Source organism: Podarcis muralis, chromosome 4, assembly GCF_964188315.1.
Source record: "Podarcis muralis chromosome 4, rPodMur119.hap1.1, whole genome shotgun sequence".
Taxonomy (NCBI): Eukaryota; Metazoa; Chordata; class Lepidosauria; order Squamata; family Lacertidae; genus Podarcis; species Podarcis muralis.
This window is the reverse complement of record NC_135658.1, coordinates 103,452,916-103,476,351: the sequence shown is the minus strand read 5'-3', so window position 1 is coordinate 103,476,351 and position 23,436 is coordinate 103,452,916. Positions and strand designations below refer to the sequence as shown.

Below are 23,436 nucleotides of genomic sequence, written 5' to 3'. Positions count from 1 at the left end.
AAAAAGGTATCTGAAGTTTAAAGGTGAGAAATCTTCTACTTAATATGTTTTGGTTTTTTCCTTTACACTAGGAGAACTGAACTGGCTTTGAAATAAAAATAGGAGCAGGTGTTCCTATTTCCCCCCCATGCTGTTCAATCCTTGTTCCATTTATCCCTGCTAGTTCTTTCTATAAATGATGTGAACAAGAGGTCTCTCTAATGTCATAGCAAAACATGTGAGTTTGTACAAAAAAGCACTGATAGAAATGCCTACTGCTCCTCTTTCCCCTTACAATCTTAACCTCCACCTAGTGTAGCTGGAGTGAGAAATTTGCACAGATTGTGAAAAAGAAACACAAACGGTATTCTGGACCAGACTTCAATTGATTTGTGATACTTCAATCTAATTACAGTCTGTTACAGGTGGGGAAACAAGATCCAACCAGGAGACCACATCCTGAGCTCCACCAACTCCCATCCCCATTTTGTGTCAATCTCCTGAGATCACTATGACCTTTAGCTGATTGGCACTTACAGCAAGCCCTGCTTTGTGCAGTCAGGAACTCCGTGCAGCTGATCCCAGCAGGGCTTGTTGAGGAGGCTGTGCTGTCAGCACCATATCTTTCTCCCTGCTGGAACTGGCTGCAGCAGGGAGTTGACAACTAGGAAGTCTGTAGAGCAGCTAATCCCTGCAGAATTTATCTTCTTTGGGAACCCACGTGCTTGCATGGTCTCGCTAAGGCAAGGCTTAGTGTGTCTTGCAAGCCAGTGTTTTACACTTGCAGTGAGCAGTAAGCACCCAAGTGTTCAATGGAATTTCCTCCAGAAACTACATAGGATTGCAGTCATTCTGAGCCTCATAAATAGTACATACAAATGCTATGAACTCTTGTGTGTTCTTATATCTATCTATCTATCTATCTATCTATCTATCTATCTATCTATCTATCATCTATCAATCATCTATCTATCTATCATCTATCTGTCTGTCTGTCTGTCTGTCTATCTAATCTATCTATCTATCATCTATCTCTATATCTATCTATCTATCTATCATCTATCTATCTATCTATCTATCTATCTATCTATCTATCTATCATCTGTCTATCTATCTATCTATATCTATCTATCTATCTATCTATCATCTATCTATCTATCTATCTATCTCTATCATCTATCATCTATCTATCTATCATCTATCTATCTATCTATCTATCATCTATCTATATCTATCTATCATCTATCTATCATCTATCTATCTATCTATCATCTATCTATCTATCTATCTATCTATCTATCTATCTATCTATCATCTATCTATCTATCTATCTATCTATCATCTATCATCTGTCTATCTATCATCTATCTATCTATCTATCTATCTATCTATCTATCTATCTATCTATCATCTATCTATCATCTATCTATCTATCTATCTATCTCTGTCATCTATCTATCTATCTATCTATCATCTATCTATCTATCATCTATCTATCTATATCTATCTATCTATCTATCTATCTATCTATCTATCTATCTATCTATCTATCTATCATCTATCTATCTATTATCTATCTATCTATCTATCTATCTATCTATCTATCTATCTATCTATCTATCATCTCTCTCTCTATCTATCATCTATCTATCTATCTATCATCTATCTATCTATCTATCTATCTATCTATCTATCTATCTATCTATCTATCATCTCTCTATCTATCATCTATCTATCTATCTATCTATCTATCTATCTATCTATCTATCTATCATCTATCATCTATCTATCTATCTATCATCTATCTATCTATCTATCTATCTATCTATCTATCTATCTATCTATCTATCTATCTATCTATCTATATCTATCTATCATCTATCCAAAATATCTAAAAAAATGTTTAGGGGTACTCTCATTTTCCTACTCATATTGAAATACTGCCCCTCAATGAGGCCAGACTTAGATTCACAAAATGTTTAGGGTTATGCGACCTCTGTGACCCCCCCCAAAAGCACTGTATCTATCTATCATCTACATTCTACAGTATCTCTGTATCTATCATCTATCTATTAAGGCATCAACAGAACAGCTTGCATTTGGGGATTCTTTTTGGGGCATGACTATGGGGATTGTCATGGTGAGCTTCCAATTCAGTAAGGAGCAACAATTTACGGCCAAAAAACTATAATTAGTATTAGTTTTTTAAGTGCTTGCTGTTGAATGGCCTTCTGTCACATATGATTTCATTGAGATTCCTGCTTTGCAGGGGGTTGGACTAGATGACCCTCAGGTCCCTTTCAACTTTACAATTCTATGATTTTGTTTTTTGTGTGTTCCACCTTTCCTCCGAAGAGCTCAAAGCGACATGCAGTATATGGTTGCCCCCTGTCCGCACTCCATTTATTTTCACAACTCTGTGATGTAGCCTAGAGTAAAAATGTGTGACTGATCTGAGCTCACAGAAGGAGTTTCAGTGCTAGGTCTCCCCAGTTCCAATGTGTCATTAACTTGTGCACCATGCTAGCTAATCACTCTGAGCCAACCTCAAAGTAGTGTGGGACATACATAGAACTATAGTTTTCAGAGCTTGTCTATTTATTCATTACAGACATTATCTCACAGATAAGGTTCCTACAGAAAGAGTAGTAACATTTTTCTGTTTCACGTTTTCATTTCATCTTTGATGCTTCTCTGTTGGATCTTGCACATTAAGTAGTTGTCACTCCAATGCCATGTTTTTAATCATTAAAAGTCCCACTAGTCACTTTTCTGGCCCTTTTTTGCAGATTAGTTTGTGTAGACTTTTGGGGGGAAAGATGTTCTATCTGTACGATTCCTTGCTACACATACAGCCTCTCCCTGCTGTTTCCAGTATCCAGATTTCACTTCTCAGGCGTCTGTCCTTAAGAAAACATGAGTGTGATCTGGCCCAGCCATTCTTGTAAGGGCCATTTTAGCTAAAGATCTTTTTGCCTAGAAAGGGAACTTCTTTCTGTATAATTCTGTCAGTGTATACTTTTAAATAATGTTGTTTACCTGCAGGAAGAGGAAGAATTGGCTTATGAACAAACTTTAGAATTCCGAAGAGGTGGTGATGGACAGCCCCGGCGGTCAACACGGCCTACTCAACAGTTTTATCAACCTCCAAGAGCTAGGAACTGATAATGGGTAAATACTGATGATGGTAGTGCACAAAACCTTTTAATGTTTGGTTTTGCAAACATTTATCACTTCCTAGAATAAGAGAATAACTCACGGACGTTCTGTTGGAACTTAGCTGATGCTGCGGGGCTGTCTAGAAATTTGCACTGATGGGGCTACTGTTTTGAGTCAGCTAAAAATTACTAGTCACGGAGATAACCTCTGAAAAGGAATGGGTATCTGAGGCAAATGTGGTGGACCTGGCTAAAGCATTTTGTTTGTTTGTTTGTTTCTATACCAGAAGGTCTCAGGGTGGTTCACATAAAATATCAAATACATAACATCAAAACAAAACCAGCAACCCAATAAAAACCCTCAAAAGAGCCAGCATTTTAAAAAAGGGTATAGGATGTAGATCAAGTCAGGCAAAGGCCTGGTTGAAAATGAAGGTTTTTGCCTGGCGCCTAAAGGTGTACAGTGAAGGCGCCAGGCAAAGCATGGTCATGCCTGGATTCCTCTCTGTTCAGTAGATGCTAAAAACCAAACCAAACCACAAAGCGGCTCAATATACCGTGAATGGTGAGATACTTGATTTGAGAAATACTTGCCAAAAGCATTACCCACCACTGGGTCTGTGGATAAAAAAATGTGACTAAAGCAAGTACGTGGCAACCATGGAATTGATTGGTTTAGGACTTTATATTAATTAACAGTATAAATCTATGCTAGTGTTGATTGGTTACAGTTTATTTATTTATTATTTATTTAAAATATTTATATATCTTTGTATCATGAAAATATATCACAGCAGAAATTATAGGGAAACTAAAAGGAGGGAAACCCCAGGAGTATGGGAACAGAATATTATAAGGTATTTTTAAAAAATACTGTTTCCTAAATTAAAAGTATTATATAATTCAATAATAGAGGGTGAGAGGAGCCCACCATTGTGGGAACAATCAATAATTATCTTAATTCCAAAACCAGGAAAAGATTTGAAAGACCCGGAATCGTATAGGCCAATTTCCCTAGTAAATCAAGATGCTAAAATATTGACAACAATAATGACAAAAAGAATGAATACTTTCATGTATAAATAAAAACCAATGTGGCTTTATAGCAGGAAGACAGATGTCTAGTTTAATAGGACTGTGTAGAATGACCGGTGTTAAAAATGATTATAGAAAGTTTTGGATTTGGAGAACGATTTAAAGGATTAGATTTAGACTTGAGGAACAAGGCATATGTTATGGTGAACAATAGTATAGCAGAACAAATAACACTAGCCTGAGGTACAAGGCAAAGATGCCCCCTTTTCCCAATCTTATTTGTATCGGTCATTGAAACTCTGGCCAATGTAATTAGAGAAGATGGAAATATGAAAGGAATAAGCAGTAAAGGAAAGGAGAAGATAAGCTTATTTGCAGATGACACCTTGCTAACAACTGAAAATCCATTGGAAAATATGCAGGTAATAGAAGCACATTTGGGGAAAAAATTGGAGAAATAACAGGGTTGTGAATTAATTGGTCCAAATCAGAGATGATGTATTTTAATTATGGTGAAGATGAAAAACATTTTTTTGAAGAAAAATAAAATAGATATAAAATTAAGAAATGTAATAAAGATAATAAATGGGAATAAATATAACAAGAAACTTAGAAAATTTAGAACAAGAGAATTTTAGACTGAAATTAAGGAAAAGCTGAAGGAATATTAGAAAATTAATCTTTCATGGTTTGGAAGAATAGTGATAATTAAAATTTTGTCTAGAATAATATTTTTTATTTATAATGTTACCAATTAAGATATTGGAGACAGAGATAAAGGGTTAGCAACGTATGATTAATAAATCTGTAATGGGGATAAGAAACCCAGAATTAATAAAAGAAGATGGAGTATAAACCCCAGAAAATAGGTGCACTGGGTCTTCCCAACATAGTTATATTATATAGCAAATGAGTTAAGATATATCATAGACGAGATAATAGAACAAGGAGAGTTAGAATGGTTAGAGAGTGGTACACAGGAAATGAGGGAGAAGTTAGTGAATAGATTTTTCATCAAACCAAATAGGCAGTGGTGGGATAATACTGAAAATCCCTTATTAAGAAACATCGTTGAGATATGGGTAAAATATAAAGGAAAGTTGATACCAGTAATTTTCCCACTAACTCCAGTTGTGATGATAGAAGATTTCCCAGTAAATTTTAAAAAGGCAGGCTGTTCCACAGGATTGGGCCGATGGCTGAAGGCTTGATTTCTTGTGGTTGTCAAACGAGTCTCACCAGCTCAGGAACGACCAAAGACGCAAAATGTTCTCAGTGCTAGAGCTGGAATATCAGGCGATCCCTGAGGTGTACAGGAACCTTGAGCCTGTCTTGGTGGCAGATGGGCAGCCAGTGGAGCTGTGTGGACAATGGCGTCACATGTTCTCAGCCAGAAGCTCTCACCAATGGAGAAACACGCAGCCACAGCCCTTGCCCAAAGAGCACAGAATGCCAAGTGGCTTTTGAGGCTGGGGGAGGAAACGAGGGGGGAGAGGGAGCGGAAGTGTGGAATATCCACAAACAGGACATGGCTGGCTTGGAGCTTGGACTTAACAGGAGCAATCCATATGGCAACATTTTCTTGTGGGTCTATTTATCTTCCAAGGTTATAAACTGCCCTTCTCTTTTTCTATATTTCATATTTAGTGTACAGAAATTACACTATTTGATGTGATTTCTTTCCTGACATGTTTCTTCTTCAGAGCTGTAGCCTGTTGGGCTGCTTAGAGACAGCAGTTGCCACCTTCACATGCCCGGCTTTACTGGGATGCCAAGTATGGCAGCCGGGCAACATGGGCTTCTGTCAATATCAGAAGTACCTGGGATGGGCCCGAGCTGGAAAAACACAAACTACAAAATTGTGGACCCACTTCTCCGTTTTGCAGTTCATTGCTAACATGAATGTGGGTGGTGATTTTTGCATTCTTTATTTATTAATTAAATTAGTATACTGCCTTATACCCCCAGGTCTCAGGGCAGTTCACAGGATAAAATCATGATATAAAAACACAGAATACATAATCAAAATAAAAAAGAACAACCCTCCTCCCCCACAAAAGCACATTTTAAAAGGGCATAGAATGTTAGTCAACCAGAGGCCTGGTTAAAAAGGAATGTTTTTGCCTGGCACCTAAAGGTGTATAATGAAGGCGCCAGGCGAACTTCCCTGGGGAGAGCATTCCACAGAAGGGGGAGCCACTTTAGAGAAGGCCCTGTTCTTGTGTTGCCACCCTCCATACCTCTTGAGGAGGCACATGAGGAAGGGCCTCAGAAGATGATCTCAGGGTCTGGGTAGGTTCATATGGAAAGAGGCGGTCCTTGAGGTATTGTGGTCCTTAAGGCTTTATAGATCAAAACCAGCACTTTGAATTGGGCCTGGAAACTAATTGGTAATCAGTGCAGTTGGACCAGGATCAGTGTAATATGCTCAGACTGTCTTGCCCTGGTGAGCAACCTGGCTGCTGAACTTAATGAGGAACACTCATTAAGTTAATACCTAACCTACTATTGGGTTCTTTCTTTAATCCTAAAAGGTGCTTTAAAATCCATCAACAGTGTGTCTTACCTCATAATGTCAAAACAGCTTTACCTCAAAAAATAAAAGTTATTTGAGACGAAATTGCAGTTTTTTGAAGCCTGTTTTTATACAACATCTGCTAATTTTGTTGATTAACAATGGGAGATGGAGTGCAAATGACAATGAGATCTCCATGTTACCTTTTTCCTCTCCTCCGCATTTCAGGTATTTGTTGTGGCAAAAGTTCTCCGTGTTCTCCTTGGTGCTCAAGACGTCTCACTTTGCCTCATGGATGGCACTTGATAAAGAAGGCTGGTACGAGCAGGGAGTACGTATAGGATGTATTCAACAGAGACATTTTTTTTAAAGTTCCATGAAGCTAAACTTTTTACATATGAAATAAAACCATTGTTAATATTGCCATCAATAAAAGCCACCATGATCTTCCCTGTCCTTGCTTTGTGTCTTTTTTTTTACTTGGCTGGAATCAACCATTTTTATTGCACAGATTATCACTGAGTGCAATCCTAATTCCTCATATTTTAGCATCTGAAGAGGACATTATTTTCTGTGGTGGTACATTTATTAGGCAATCCTATGGCAAGATGAGCAGTTTAGGATGCCTGAGCTCAGGCAGACCCAGCTGGTGTCAAATTCCCAACCCTGTTCAGCTGAAGCTACACCAGAGTCACTTACTCTCCCGAGCTCAGCCAGGGCTCAGCTGGCTGGGTTGAAGCTGGCTGAGCCCCACCAGAGAGGAAAGACTTAGGCTGGTTCTTACACCTCTTCAGCTTGGTCACATGACCTGGCTGTCACGAAAGTACCACAAAGAGATGGCATATGAAGTGTTTAGCAGACAGGTAGTCTTCCAAAGAAAGCCAAACAGCAAGTCCAGGAGGTAGCGTTTGAAGTGCATCACAAAGCAGGTCCAGGAAGCAGCAGTCTAAAAAGTGTGTCATGTAGTTTTACTAAGGATATTTATAAGAACTGGGGGAGGGGGGAGGTCTGGCAACTTGCCAGCCCAGCCATACCCTCCTACTCAGAAGTCCAATTAACAACACCTGCCTCTACTGGACAATCTAATACTTAAAAAAAAACCCCACCCAATTGGAGACACCTTCCTGTGCTAGAAATCAATTTCATTGCACTGGCAACCCAACATAGAACACTATTTTAAAGGACAAAAGGAGCTCACAGTCTACACAGGGGAGGGAGATGAGGCAGGGGTAAACCGGGAATAAAATTTTAAATGTTTCAATTGCTTGTGGTTAGGTTTAGTTACAGGCTTACATGCAGTAGTGCACAGGAGCGAGGGGACTGAGCCAAAGGTTTACTCCTACAGATGAGATTAGAGACTCAATAGGCCTTTCATTCTGACTCATAATGCTGCATTTCCACAACACAGCCTGGATTGTCTCGCTGTGACTTCTGCAGTCAAGGCATGGAGAGAACTAAAATTAGATTTGTGAAACTCTAATACAAAGTAGCACAGAAGTTCTAAACCACTTGAAGCACATATGAAATATGTATTATGCTTTGCAATTGTACTTCTAAAAACACTACAGATCACATTCTAAGTCTTGCATATCAGTGTTACAGCTGATGCTTTATATGCAGATGGTACCAGGCTCAATCTCCAGGGATGACTGAGAAAGACTTCTTCAAACCCCCCGAGAGGTGCTGCCAGGCACTGCTGATGTGGATGGAACAATAGTTTGACAGTGCTGCTTCCTGAATTGAGCCATAAGCGCTTCTTTAACAGACATTGGGACCCCAAGATGGCATGATAACCACTGAAACACTCTTTTCCCATGCTCTCATTCAATTTCCCTCAACGGTCTAAGCATGTGAATCACTCTGATCACAGACTCATGGGCTACTAGGCTGCTGCTTTGGGAGACAATGAGATGGCAGCTCAGTCTTTGTGCCAAATGTGCATGGCAAAGGTGTATTGTTCCACCAGCATGCAATCCTGTTCTCTGAAAGTTTGCCCAATTTAGGGTATCTGATTGATTACAGATGTAAACAGGTTTGGTGTAGGCATTGGGTGTGTACCTTAAATCAACTGCCTGCTGGTTGATGGATGGAAGGGCTTGACCAGGGTCAGCTTCACCGTATGACACGCACTGCATATGACCCACCGCCCTTCAGCCCTTGAGTTGGGCGTCTGGACAAGAAACAGCCCCACTCCCCGGCTCCCTTAAGGGGATTAAAAAGGAATTATTGCTCTTATGTGCAAAAGTCAATGGATTTCAGTGTTCTCCTGCTTTTAGATATTCCCTTGGGCCACTTTTTTAAAAATGCTACTTTGGTGCATTTAGATTGTATTCCAACATAAAAAAATGCAGCACATTATCCTTTTTTCAAAGTACAACAAAGGCTGAGATAATTGTAATTGTATTATATACATAGCAAGAAAAACTGCCATACAAGAGTTTATATTTCATAATATATCTACCTAGGAAAAGGTAGATTGTCACCAAATTTGTTCATAAACTGAGGACACTCTTAGGCTTCAAATCATGCAAATTTGTATGTAGTCTATACAGAGGCATGGGGGGGCTGAGGGGGCTGCAGCCTCAGGCACATTTTTGGGAGGGGTGAGATCAGGTGCCCCCCCGCGAGGAAGCTGCTGAGGCTGGGGGTGCTACACCCCTGATTCTATACACATAGCCGTTAGCGCTTTAAACTAAATGTGAGTTGTTTTTCTGAATAGACATGCATAGGATTGTACTGCCATCTATTGAGACATGACTGTTGAGGAGCTATTTCTGCTGGAATGTAAGGTGCAGTACAATGGTTTAACTTTATCTGCCTGTTGTCGCAGAAGCAACAAGACATCAAGAAATTAGTTAAAAGAGACTATTTAGCTCAGGAATGGGGGACCTCTACATGTTGTTGCACATTGGTCAAGTAGCTGGGGCTGTTGAAAGTTAGATTCGAGCAAACCTTGGTGACCTTGTCTTAGATGAGGCATAGTGAGAAGCAACAAGCTAACAACTATGGGATCATCTGCACTTCCACTTTGCCTGTCCCTAGAAAGAATGGGTCCAAGCAGCTTTGCCTTAGCTCTGACACTTCCCCCTGGAAAACCTGCTCTTTAGTGCTAAACTTGAACAAATAGCGCTCCGTGGACAACCCGATTGCCATTTGTTCTGATTCAGTGCTTTCCCAGGGGAAAGCAGTAGAGAAAGTGCAAGTGTGGACGAGCCCCATGTTTCAATCACGACAGTCTCAGTATGGAGGCTACCAGAAAGTTCACCTCCCAGGCACCGTTGTTAAAGATTTCACCATTAATGTCAAAGGTCGTCATTTCCAATCCACAACCTCAAGCTACATAACTGTTTATTACTTCCATTATGAGAACTGTTTTCTTTCGTTTCGAAAAATTCTATTTAGTCTGAAATAATGGCATAAAACACGTCAGATAACAGACAGCAAATAAGAAAGAAAAAAGTTACAGTCGCTTAATGCAAGATAAGTACATTTAGGGAAGGAGATAAAAGTGCTATTGTGCTAATCCAAAAGAGAATCTCTTATTTCATGATGGCTGTATTTTCTTGGGAAACTTTGATAAGAGAATAAAAAAATCTTTTTCGTGTATGCTTCAAACAGAACACTATAAAGTTGCCCCATGGGCATGAATGCTACAAGGGGGCACCAGGTATTTCTCCTCTGGTGCTCGCTTTAGGGCTGAACCCCTTACCTGAGGTACTTCACAAAAGCTAGGTTCCCGGGTCAGAGTGAAAAATAAAGAGAACACAACCAGGCAAAAATCCCAAAGCACAATGGGCTGCTCAGCCTTTGATTGTTTATTTGTCGTGACAAAGATTCAACCTCTCTAAAAGCAAAGAAAGGAGAACCCTGAGACAAAGGGGGTTTTGCCTTTCAAGTCTTACATTTGGCGCAAAACAGTAAAAAAATCCCACCCCACAAGTGTCAGTGAAGCGTAGGCAAATGTCAAAGAGACATCCCAAAATTGGGAGGGGTTACAGCAGGTGAGGCAGGTCAAAATTGCCTGTGTCAATCAAAGCATTTGGAATTTACAAGCCTTATACCTTTCCAGACAGAATTTACACCTGGCATTGACATTCCAATGAGTTACAAACAGGTGACTTTGTGTGCAATCTACATAACCGGCACATCCTATTCAGTAGACAGTCTGGGTAAACAGAGTCATACTCAGTGCTATTTTTCTGGAAAAAGGTGCCAGAAATGGCCTGGGTTTTCAGGGGTTGTGTGTGTGATGTAGTGCTTTGTGAAGACATATTGACACGTTTATTATGTACATGCACCGATGAGGACATATCACCACAAATAGATCTTCCTATCCCCTTTGCTCTTCCAGCTTTCAGTCATTGTATCAAGGTCTATGGTATAAGATGGATATAATGGATTAAACTTTGCTTGCCTTACAGTGGTCTTTGCCACTTGTTCACTTCCAAATACTCAATTCCTATAACCTTCCAGTGTACTAAGTTCGTTTTCAAGTCTCTCATTCATAGATCTGTTAGGTCAGTCAGGCTGCCAGCAGCATTTGAACTCCATGTCAAGCCTCTGCTTAAAGACCTCCAAAGAAGGAGACTCCACCACACTCCTTGGCAGCAAATTCCACTGTCGAACAGCTCTTACTGTCAGGAAGTTGTTTAGGTGGAATCTTCTTTCTTGTAGTTTGGATCCATTGCTCCGTGTCCGCTTCTCTGGAGCAGCAGAAAACAACCTTTCTCCCTCCTCTATATGACATCCTTTTATATATTTGAACATGGTATTAATGTATTCTTAGTTTGACACTATTGCAGATTTTGGGACAACATACTTTAATTATTTCAAGATGATGCATTTTGTGTGGTTTTGAGGTATGACTTTGTGGGAGGTAAGCACAGAGTAATTAGACTAAATTCAACTGATGAAATTCAGAAGAAGGAAATTAAGTCTTAATAACACAACAGCTCTTGAAGAGATTTAGCTAAATGCAAACTCCCGTGAAACCAAGAAGAACTAAATGCTGTTACGCAAAGACTCAAGTATAAGTAAAGTACGTAAATTAAAGAACCAGGCAGCCCCTAATGTGTTTGCTGGTTTTGCCTGCTTTCCTGCTGCTGCCACCCGTAACTCTGCATTTATTTTTCTGAGCTGTGAATAATTTACATAATGTGAAGTGTAGAGATTTAATCAAAACCAATGGTCTTTGACATCCCAATTAGTAAGATGAATGCCACCTGCTTTCTGTGTAGGTTGCTAAGTTCATGTTTTCAAAAGATCCAAAAGTGTGCATTTACAAAATGATATGTACTTAAAGTAAATTATGTGTGAAGAACAAAATAAAGGTCATGATCCAGCAAGACTCTCCTATGGGCATGATGTGAAGTGCTGCTGCTTTCAGTGGGCTGATTTAAAGGGGATCCTACCATAAATGGAAGACATTTCCTCTTGCCCAAGGGAGGTCCACAATTTCTGCAGATTTCACTCTCCAGCTGAAGCCATCATAGAGTAATAGAACCATAGAGTTGGAAGGAACCCCAAGGGGCATCTAGTCCAACTCCCTGCAATGCAGGAATCACAAGGATCTCAGACAAAGTCTCCACTCTCTGCGGGTGCAGGTGAAGTTGATGTGCTGCTGTGGGCATTGGTTGCCTATCTGAGGCCTCTTGTGGCCTCTGCTCTGGCGGGGGGGGGGCAGCTCCTCCCCCACCCCACCCTCAACTTTCTGCTTGGGCCTGGTGGAACTTTGACCAGAGGGCTGCCCCTCCTGGTGCCAGTCTCCAGGTGTAGTCCATGGCTCTGCTGTTTATTGCATAAAAGCACACCTCTGTGCTGTGACGGGTGAGCCCCCTCCCCAGCGTGTCCCTCCTCAATAGCAGAAGTCGGGATGGGGACATGGCTTTTGAAGAGCAGTGCCAAAGTGGTGCCCATGGACACTCCCCTCATTCCATATTTCACATGGGGGGGGGTTCAGGCGGTGCAGGGCCTTCACTATGGAGGATGGGGTAGGAAAACCTAATTCCATGACCAAAGATCTGACTGTGGTGGTCAGTAATGTTGCTGCTTCCACAAATTTTCTCCTGTGCCTAAGAAGGTTCATAGCGTTTCATCTACATTGTAAGCAAGTGCTTGAGCCATCTTCAGAGCTAATGAAAATATGTACCTTAGTTGTAAAGGGGTTTACTCTTCAACAACAGTGCCATTTATTTTGTTTCTTCCTCTTTACAAATTAGCAGTATGTGAGTGTAGCAAATATACGGAACTGAACGCTGAAACAAAGCATGGAATTTTGCAAATTGCTAGCATTTACAACAGCATTGGGGAAGCTGTGATCATCCAAATTTTGTAGGACTACACCTCCCATCATTCCTGTCTGTTGGCCATGGTTGGGGTTGCTGGGACTTGATCATCTGGAGGGCAACAGAATCCCTCTCCCTGCTTTACAGGAAGACATGAGGCTCAACTATACAGCTGCAAATAAAATATTTTAAGTGACTTGTAAAGTGCAATATACAAATGTGACACCAGATAGCGATAGTGAACTATGGCAATTTCAATATATTTTTCAAAATGTTTTTTTAAAAAAACATTTTCTCAGTGTTTTTTATATGTGTGTAGATTCCACCATGGAATTGCTACTGGTGATGGTGATATGGAGACAATGGCTAATGGGATGGTGAGCATAGGCTATCGCAGTAGCTATTTAGGGGTGGGAGGGAGCATTTTTGCAAGCAAGCCGAGATGCATGGGAAGGCAACTTAGGTGGAGAGGAGTTGGGAACTGTAGGGGGTTGTTCAGACACACTAAGGAGGTAATGAAAAGAATCATAGTGAGAGAGTAAAATTGGTAGAGGGGCAGGACAGGTGAGATGGCTGTGATGGGAAGGGGGCACTGGCAGGCACCAAAAAGATACCTACCAGAACTACAGCATATATATCCTCAGTCTTTTTCACTTGCTCAGCAAGAACGGGTCAGTGAGCTCTGCAGATGTGAAGGAATGAATGTCAAGGTGATCCCACTAAGTTAGCATTGCCTAGTTTTGTAACATTCAATTTTCCTGACAAACTTGAGCCTGATTAAGAGTCCTGCTGGATCCAGATGTTTGCTTGTGGGGTTTTCAAACTCTAGAGAAGAAGGATGGGAAGAGAAAATGAGCGACAACAACCCAACGCAGATGGAGTGGTAGAAAGCCTCTGCAAGTGACCTCTGGCCACAGTGATCTGACCTTCCTATGACAGCACACTGGATGCAGAGGGAGAGGTTAGAGAAAGAGAAAGAGAAAGAGAAAGAGAAAGAAGAGGATGAGTCAGACAGTGAAGAAAAAGCAGGTTCCCTGCTCCTGCCCAGTGACATTGAAAGTTCCAGAGGTTGTGCATTTTTTAATGGCTTAAGTAAGTGACAGATGCATTATAAATCCAACTTATGTTTTCACAGTTCTTTGTGTATGGCTGTGACTTATTGCGTGTGCCAGTTTGGCTGTGTCATTCAGGATTGCCTAGCAAGGGAGCTTGTGCCTTTAAAAACTATAAGCTCTACTTTTCTAAGTTATTAAACTCCTTCATGGTGCAATGAAAAAATCATTACGACATCTGCAAAACGCCTAGCATCCTCCTCATCAAACAAAGAGAAATATAGCACAGTTCTGTTAAAAAAGAAGTATCAATCCCTTAAAACAGTCCCATGCACAGGATTTGGGGCAATGCTCCCCGGGTGCTTCCCTTTTCCCAATAGGAAAGAGTTTCAGCAGTGAAAAGCTCTTTCTCAGCAGAATGTCCCCAGACTGGGCTCTTCCTCTTTTCAGATTGCACATCTTGACTGGTTCTTAGCAGTAGAAAAGAAGTACGTATTAATTATAACTTCCCCATGTGGTTATTTTTCAAACAGTTGCTGCAACATACAAGCACAGAGGAGGACTACAATACCTACAAAGGTAGTACAGATGGCCCTGCAAAATCAAGTGTACAGAACTACCCTGACATATCAGACATGACAGAACAGGAAGCCCAATCACATCTTCACCATACATTTAACGCACATCAACTCCCTCAGAAAATCTTGTACAGTGGTACCTCAGGTTACATTCGCTTCAGGTTACATACGCTTCAGGTTACAGACGCTTCAGGTTACATTCGCTTCAGGTTACATATGCTTCAGGTTACAGACGCTTCAGGTTACAGACTCCGCTAACCCAGAAATAGTGCTTCAGGTTAAGAACTTTGATTCAGATTGAGAACAGAAATCGTGCTCCGGCGGTGCAGCAGCAGCAGGAGGCCCCATTAGCTAAAGTGGTGCTTCAGGTTAAGAACAGTTTCAAGTTAAGAACGGACCTCCAGAACAAATTAAGTACTTAACCCGAGGTACCACTGTAGTTTGTAAAAGGTTCTGGGAACTGCACTCTATGAGGGTAAACTACGGTTCTCGAGATTCTTTGGGGAAAGCCATGTGCTTTAAATATATGGTCATATTGTGAATGTTCAGATAGTGAAAATGTTATCTCTTTATCTTATAAATAATAAACTTGAAGTCACTGAATGAAAGTTATTTACAGCAGGTACTCAGAACAGCAGAATTTGCTCTAACAGCAATCAAAATTTAACGGATCTAGGTAAGGATGTACTTCTTAAATTTTTACTGATACATTTTGCTCATTTTCTTTCTCTCTGTAACTATGAACTATGTAGACAACTTTGATCACTAAAACTGTCTGATGCCTGGTAGGTAAAATACAATTAAATATGCTTTCTGTTTTTTTTTTTTTTTTGTCTGGGGTGTGGAGAGTATAAATATACACCATACACAATAGATGAGATTATTTGTCACAAAGTTAGATTGCTTTAAAATCAATGAAAGATATTCATGGTAGATGGCTCCCTTAACATCTGTCACCCATGATACTTAAATGCTGTCTCCATGTTCAGGTGTCCCCTCCCCCATTGCATCAGCTGAACACCTCAGCTTGACAGAGCACTCAGTCTAGCTCAGGCTTCCTCAAACCCAGCCCTCTAGATGTTTTGAGACTACAATTCCCATCATCCCTGACCACTGGTCCTGCTAGCTAGGGATCATGGGAGTTGTAGGCCAAAAACATCTGGAGGGCCAAGTTTGAGGAAGCCTAGTCTAGCTGCTATTGGAAGTAGAGCGTTGGACTTGATGGGCCCTTGGTCAATTCTTATGGCCCTGTGCTGGATTTCCTGAGAGAAATCACCCCCTGACCTATGTGATCATATCACCCCCTGTGAGTTGCCATCCTGATCCATCCTCACAACCCCAAGCAGGTACTACAGGTTGTCCTCACAGGTGCTCCTTTCCCTTCCACCAAGCCCCACAGCCCTGCAGAAAAGTCTCAGGGTTGCTATATTTCAAGAAGGGAAGTCTCAGGATGACACCTCTCAACTTAAACGTGCCTGAGGGTACTCACAAAATCTTAATAACATTCCATGCCTACCTGCCAAATGTGACCAAATGAACCTATCAAACAGCTGCCCCCCACCATGCGAGCCGCACCCACATTTCAGCCTGGGGCTGGGGAGAAGGCGATGTCAGGTTGGCCAATATGCTGATGGACCTAAAAATCCTGCTTGGCCCCAGAAGACAACCAGAAACACACACTGCATTTAGGGCAGGAGGATGGGCACTGGAAAGGGAAGAAGAGCTCAGAGAATTTTAGCAAAGTTGGCGCCTGCACACTTTGCTCCACCAGCCATGTCTCCCTTTCGCTTTTTAATGTCCAATTTTAATACTGCATTTGAATGAAAACAACAACAACTTCACATCACTCAGGGAGCTACTTTGCAATAGAGCAGCTAAAAATAAATAATATTATTATGCCTTTGAAATTTGAATGTACTCTAGAAAATGCTTGTTATATATGCTTTAAGAAATACAGCACATAAGATTCCAAAAACGGGAGCTTAAAGTTATAGCAGCAACCTAGCACTGGAAGGGTAAGTTTCACTCTTCAAGCCAGGGAATGGAAAGCAAGCATGCACAGACCTAGATATTTCAGTTTAAATTACAACACTAAATTGGAAATGCTAGATCCCTTCCAAAGGCAGCCAAACTCCCCAAAGCATCTGGCTGTTGTGAATAATGCATAAAGAAAAGAGTATTTAAACTTTCAAACAACACTGGGAAATATCCTAAAGTGTTTTTCGATTTAATAGGAATAAAAAAAGTTTGAGGATATAGAGCCAGTTGGTAATTAAGGACCACATATCGTGAAAAGATCTGCCTTTAGTAAGAGTTCCATGATTTCCAGTACTCTGTCAAAAAATGAAGGTTTGCCCCAAGAAGTTGGGTGGAATTGTTGATGAAGGATTTAAAGACGTAGTGCTCTTTAAAGACATAGTGCTCTTTAAAGACATAGTGCTCTTTTTTGGCCCAAACGCCTTGTTCATCCTTGGCAAAAACCCCAGGGGCCCAAATGCCAGTGGTGTTGCGTCTCTTTCAGGGCACGGCACTCCACCCAGCCCAGTGCGAGGCCTCCGCCCTTTCGTTGCCAAAATTGGTGGAGACCAGAAAAAAATGTGTGGGTGGAGCTGGTGGGGGGGGGGAGGCTGGATCAAGCTCCCCAAACAGGGGTCGCCCACTTCTGTTGTAAGCACTTTCTTGTCCTCATGCTCAGTACTCAGTTGCTGCTTGGTAATTTTGATTAGGGATAGCCAGCCATTTAAAGTGGAAATGCCACATTTCCTTGTAAGGAACACATCCACACAACTGTACAACACACACACACACTTGCACACCCATTCAGGCAGTTTTCTGAACAGATAAAAAGCCAAGATGCTAAGACGACTGTGACTGGCACCTGCGTGTCTATACCAACCAAGCAAAAGGCGTGGGCAGCAGAGAAAGGAGGTAATCTTCTTCCTAAATTGGTTTTTAGGCTATATGGAAATATTATTGCATTTCTTTGTATTTTTTTGTAATGCTACTTTTGCACTTTAAAAAATAAAATAAACATTCTCTTTAGAAAAGCAGGATGAAATTGAGCAGTTTCTATTTGAGGTATCAAGGTCATAGGATGTTTACAAAGATCTTGTTTCTAAGGTTGCAGCTACCCCCAATCTCTGCCAAGCAGCCGCAAGATTCCAGGGCTTTGCAGGCACTCCAGCAGGGTAACCTCCCCCTCCCTGGCAGAGAATCTCTTGCTCTCACGACAGTTCCCTTTTTTTTTTTAAAGATATTTATTAAAGTTTCCACATATTAGAAAAGTAAAAAGAAAAAAGAAAAAAGAAAAATATACAAAGTAAAAACAGTTAAAAACAGATTAGTCTTTCCATATCTTATCTTTCGTTTGCTTGTTTCCCTGACCTCCTCACACCTCCCTTTTTTGTATTCCAGTTCAATTAGTTAGTTCAGCAAATCCTTTCCCTCTTTGATTTTATCTTAATTTTTTATCTTAATATATTATAGCTTTAAATTATCCCCTGTTAACAATCCATTTTTACATATTCCTTTAACATTACTGCTAAAAACCACTTAACTTCAATCCAGCATCATTCTAACATTCATTAATTTTGCAGTATTTCTGTAAATAGTTTTTAAATTTCTTCCAATCTTCTTCCACCGACTCTTCTCCCTGGTCTCGGATTCTGCCGGTCATTTCCCCCCCGTTCCATGTAGTCCATCACCTTCATCTGCCATTCTTCCAGAGTGGGTAAATCTTGTGTCTTCCAATACTTTGCAATAAGTATTCTTGCTGCTGTTGTAGCATACATAAAGAACATTCTATCCTTCTTTGACACCAATTGGCCAACCATGCCCAGGAGAAAGGCCTCTGGTTTCTTCAGAAAGGTATATTTAAATACCTTTTTCATTTCATTATAAATCATCTCCCAAAAAACCTTAATCCTTGGGCACGTCCACCAAAGGTGAAAGAATGTACCTTCAGTTTCTTTACATTTCCAACATTTATTATCGGGCAAATGATAGATTTTTGCAAGCTTGACTGGTGTCATGTACCACCTGTATATCATTTTCATAATATTCTCTCTTAAGGCATTACATACCGTAAACTTCATACCAGTGGTCCATAACTGTTCCCAGTCAGCCATCATTATGTTATGTCCAACATCTTGTGCCCATTTAATCATAGCAGATTTCACCGTTTCATCCTGGGTATTCCATTTCAACAGCAAGTTATACATCTTTGACAGAATCTTGGTTTTGGGATCTAACAGTTCTGTTTCCAATTTTGATTTTTCCACCTGGAAGCCAATTTTCTTGTCCAAATTATATGCCTCCATTATCTGATAATAATGAAGGCAATCTCGCACTTTATTTTTTAGTTTCTCAAAACTCTGCAATTTCAATTTGACAGTTCCCATGACTTGTTAATGACTTGCTTCCAGCACCTTTTGTCATTCTTAGAAACGTCTCTCCCTGGTGAGACCTTGGCCTGGCATCCTCCCTTCAATACTCCAAATATCAGCTAAATTCCACCCCTTTATTGATTTCTACCACCCACAACCTCTAGCAGCTATGGGTACCCTGGCACCCCCAAACTCTGTAACCCCAGATCTGTAACAATACCTCACCTCTGAGAGCCATTACACAGCTTCAATTATATCAATTATATCGCAATTAATAAAACAATTAATGATGCCTCCATCCACATGGATCTTGTAAATCTTCTGAAGGCTTCTCCTAAAGACATTCTTAGATGGAATCAAGGTTTTAACTCAATTAGGGTTGCCATATTTCAATTAGGGTTGCCTGACACCTGTAAAGTTGTTGAACTTTTTTGGGGGAAACCACCTCCACAAACCACCTCAAAGCATTTTGAGCTGGTTCCTCTGCTTTTTCCATTGCATTGCCATACATCTGGGTTTTCACAGACATTTTGCTGAGAAAACACCATTTTTACATCCAAAACTCAGGACATGTCAGGATTTCTCCTGACCTATGGCAAGCTTAGACTCAATGTTTCTTTACTCAAAGCCACAGGCAGGGATTGTACTAATGACACACAGGACAGGCGTTTCTCAGCAATGCAAAAACAAAACAAAACAAAACAAACCTTGGAGACCGGGGTTGCCATCTTATGTTTTGTGCTAATTGTTCCTCTTGGGGAGAGTTTATATTTAATTCAACATTTTCCTCTAACTGAACTATTTTTTCTTTAAGGTAAAAGGTAAAGGTACCCCTGCCCGTACGGGCCAGTCTTGACAGACTCTAGGGTTGTGCGCCCATCTCACTCAAGAGGCCGGGGGCCAGCGCTGTCCCGAGACACTTCCGGGTCACGTGGCCAGCGTGACATCGCTGCTCTGGCAAGCCAGAGCCGCACACGGAAACGCCGTTTACCTTCCCGCTAGTAAGCGGTCCCTATTTATCTACTTGCACCCGGGAGTGCTTTCGAACTGCTAGGTTGGCAGGCGCTGGGACCGAGCAACGGGAGCGCACCCCGCCGCGGGGATTTGAACCGCCGACCTTTCGATCGGCAAGCCCTAGGCGCTGAGGCTTTTACCCACAGTGCCACCCGCGTCCCTATTTTTTTCTTCTTCTTTAAATGCTAGCAATAGTACATAAATTTGTGCTACATAATATTAAAGCTGATGTTAAGTTATGCTTAATGACTCAGTATAGCCGTGGGATCATATCAGGCCAGGTACAGGTGGAAATGAGAGAGAAATTTGGGGGAAAAAAAGTTCTTGCTTCCATTGTCATTTATCCTGATACAACACTTCCTGGGCTTGTTTGTTTCTCAGATGTTTACACATCTTTAACTTTATTCATAAGCTGAATGAATTTAGAAGATTCTGCAATATATTTAACAGATCTTAATTTGCTTCATTTCCCCTCACATTATTTATTACCTTTCTTCCCAGGAGCTCAAAGCAGAACACACGGTTCTTTCCCTCATTCTGCTCTCCAAAGAACCCTGTGAACTTAGTATGGTAGCGCCTGTCCAAAAGCTGCCCACCAAGTAGAGATTTCAGTCAGGGTCTTCCCAACCTAGTGGCTCTTATACAGTAATAAACCACATAACCCTCTGCCTTTATCAGCTTGAATATGAATTACCCCAGTAACCCAGTCACTTTCAGTAGATCCTCCAAGTGTCCCTATTTTCCAGGGACAGCCCAAGATTTACAGAAGCCATCCTGGTTTCTGATTTGATCCCGGAAAGTCTCGCTTTTCCCTAGGATGTCCCTATTTTCATCAGAGAAATTTAGGAGGGTATGGAGTTATGTGACCCCTGAGCCAAGGAGACACCATATTTTTTGCTCTATAAGACGCACCCGACCATAAGACGCACCTAGTTTTAGAGGGGGAGAACAACAAAACAAATATTCTCTCCCTCTCTGCGCAGCGCCCCTTCAGCGAAGCGGCAGGAGAAACTGAGCCCCTTCCGTTTCTCCTCCCACTTCGCTGAAGGGGTGCTGCGCAGAGAAGGAAAGCTGCACAGTGCCTCTCCAGCGAAGCCAAGCCAGGGGAGCGAGAGGGGTTGGTGCGCAGCGACCCCTCTTGCTCTCCATGGCTTCAGTGAAAGCAACACGAAGCCTCCGGAGCACAGCGGGAGCGCTCCTGAGGCTTCATGTTGCTTTAGCTGAAGCCATGGAGCCTGCATTCGCTCCATAAGACGCACACACATTTCCCCTTAATTTTTAGGAGGGGGAAAGTGTGTCTTATAGAGAGAAAAATATGGTAAGTAATTATACAACCTCTAAAAGACATCTGAAGGCAGCCCTGTATATATATACACCCTGATCTTGTTTGAGGATTAATGTTATAAATGCGTTGTTGTTGTTGTTGTTGTTGTTGTTGTTGTTATGAAATAGGACATCCCTATTTTCATCGTAGAAATGTTGGAGGGTATACTTTCAGTAGTAATTAAAGGTGTAACACTCAAACAGTATGGGGTACTTTGGGTCATCTTAAAAATGGTCCATCTTTCTTTCTACTTAAAACCTTGGTTGCTGCAGCTTTGGTGTTGCTAGGAAACTAATTGGGACACTTAGATGACATTACAAAACACCCAAAATATCTGCTTTTCATCATGATATCATTTAATCAAATGGTTTGATTTGAATTTGTCTGTACTTTGAGAAACACGTTTGCAAAATGGCATTTCTGAGCCATGTTATCAGCATGTCTATATGACAGGTATACTGTTGTTCCGATTGTTCAGGACTTCATGGCTGCCATGATGTCCATGGGGCTGCCTCAACATTTCAGTGGCCTGAGCACATAGCAGGTCACACTCTGGATCTTGTCTTTTCAACTGGGCAGGAAATGGATTATCTGAAAGTGGGGGATATTGACATCAGTCCCTTGTCAGGATCAGACGACTTCCTTTTGAGCTTTAGGCTTTCAGCCTATTGGGAAGCCAATAGCATAACATACCGTATTTTTCGTCCCATAGGACGCTCCGTCCCATAGGACGCACCTAATTTTTTTGGGGGGTGGAAATAACCAGGTCGGGGAACAGCGGGGTGGCGGCTGAGCTTGTGGGGCTGGCCGATGTCTGCCCGGCGCACGGGGCGCTCTGCTTCAGGGCATCCCGCGTGCCGGGTGGCAGGCTGCTATCCGCAGCGTGGGGAGCCCCGCGGGAACTCCCGCAGGACTCCCCAGGCTGCAGATGTCTGCCTGGCACGCGGGGAGCTCTGCTTCAGGGCGCCTTGCGCGCCAGGCGGCAGGCTGCTGTCCGCAGCCTAGGGAGCCCTGCGGGAACTCCCGCGGGCTCCCCAGGCTTGCTGATAGCTTTCTGAAGCCTGGAGAGCGAGAGGGATCGGTGCGCACCGACCCCTCTCGCTCTCCAAGCTTCAGCGAAAGCCTGTATTCGACCCATAGGACGCACACAGATTTCCCCTTCATTTTTGGAGGGGAAAAAGTGCGTCCTATAGGGCGAAAAATACGGTAGTTATAGGAAGTCCACTAGACCTATTGAACTGTTCCATGCTGAACTTGCAGCTCCATTTAGTTTAAGTTTAGGAAAGGCCCAATTCTACCTCATACTGGTGGATGATTACACTAGATGAACCTGGCAACTAGCACCTCCTGGCCAGCCCCAGAGGCACCATTGGCCTGGGGAGGTTGTAGCCAGGGCAGCTGCAACAAACAGCTGTGCAAGCCTTTGGGAAGCAGAGACGCAAGAGGGCATCAGAGGAGGGAGGGAAGGAAAGAGGGACAGAGGCCACGGTTGCCCATGATACCCCTGGCCATCATTCAAGGCATCCCAGGGTGCCACAGCACACTGGTTGAAAACCACTGCTTTAAGGACTGCCTAACCCCATATAAGCCAACCCGGACTCTGCATTAATCCTCTGAGGCCCTTCTTTGTGTGGCTCCTCCACATGAGGTCCAGAGGGTGGAAACATGAGAATGGGGCCTTTTCTGTGGTGGCTCCCCCTTTGTGGAATGCTCTCTCCAGAGATGCTTCCCTAGTGTCAGGGGCGTAGGAAGGGTGGCAGTGGGGGCACTCCACCCCAGGTGCCATTACAGAGGGGGGTGACTTTCGCACGTCACTCGCCCACAACTCCCAAGCCATTGGGGAAGGGGGACGAGCTGCACCACTTTGCCAGCGGCATTCCCCCCTTCCCCCTTCATTTTGACAGATTAGCAGAGGCTTGTGAGTCGCGGGCAGACGGTGCATCGAATGTCCGCCGTAGGTGGAATGCTCTGTCCCTGGCTGCAGGGTGCATGTGCCGCTCCAGGCACCTGAGTGGCCAGCTCCGCAGCTGCCTCGTGCCATCATTACATGTCTTTAGGCACCAGGCGAAAACATTCTTCTTTACCCAGGCCTTTGGCCATTAAATAATGGAT

The 23,436-nt window shown here is 42.2% G+C and overlaps 1 protein-coding gene across 4 annotated transcripts in view; it reads left to right on the top strand.

Annotated features, from left to right (window-relative positions):
* Positions 1–7,137, top strand: part of TDRD3 (tudor domain containing 3) — a 65,622-nt gene extending 58,485 nt beyond the window's left edge. For 3 of the 4 annotated variants that reach the window (XM_028728408.2, XM_028728413.2, XM_028728414.2), the window contains 2 exons: positions 3,025–3,150; positions 6,916–7,137. In XM_028728408.2, the coding sequence (XP_028584241.2) occupies positions 3,025–3,144 (120 nt within the window). In that variant the 3' untranslated portion in view covers positions 3,145–3,150; positions 6,916–7,137. The remainder of the gene's footprint in view (positions 1–3,024; positions 3,151–6,915) is intronic. The other variant, XM_028728409.2, reaches the window with a different exon arrangement.
* Positions 7,138–23,436: the final 16,299 nt, after the last annotated feature.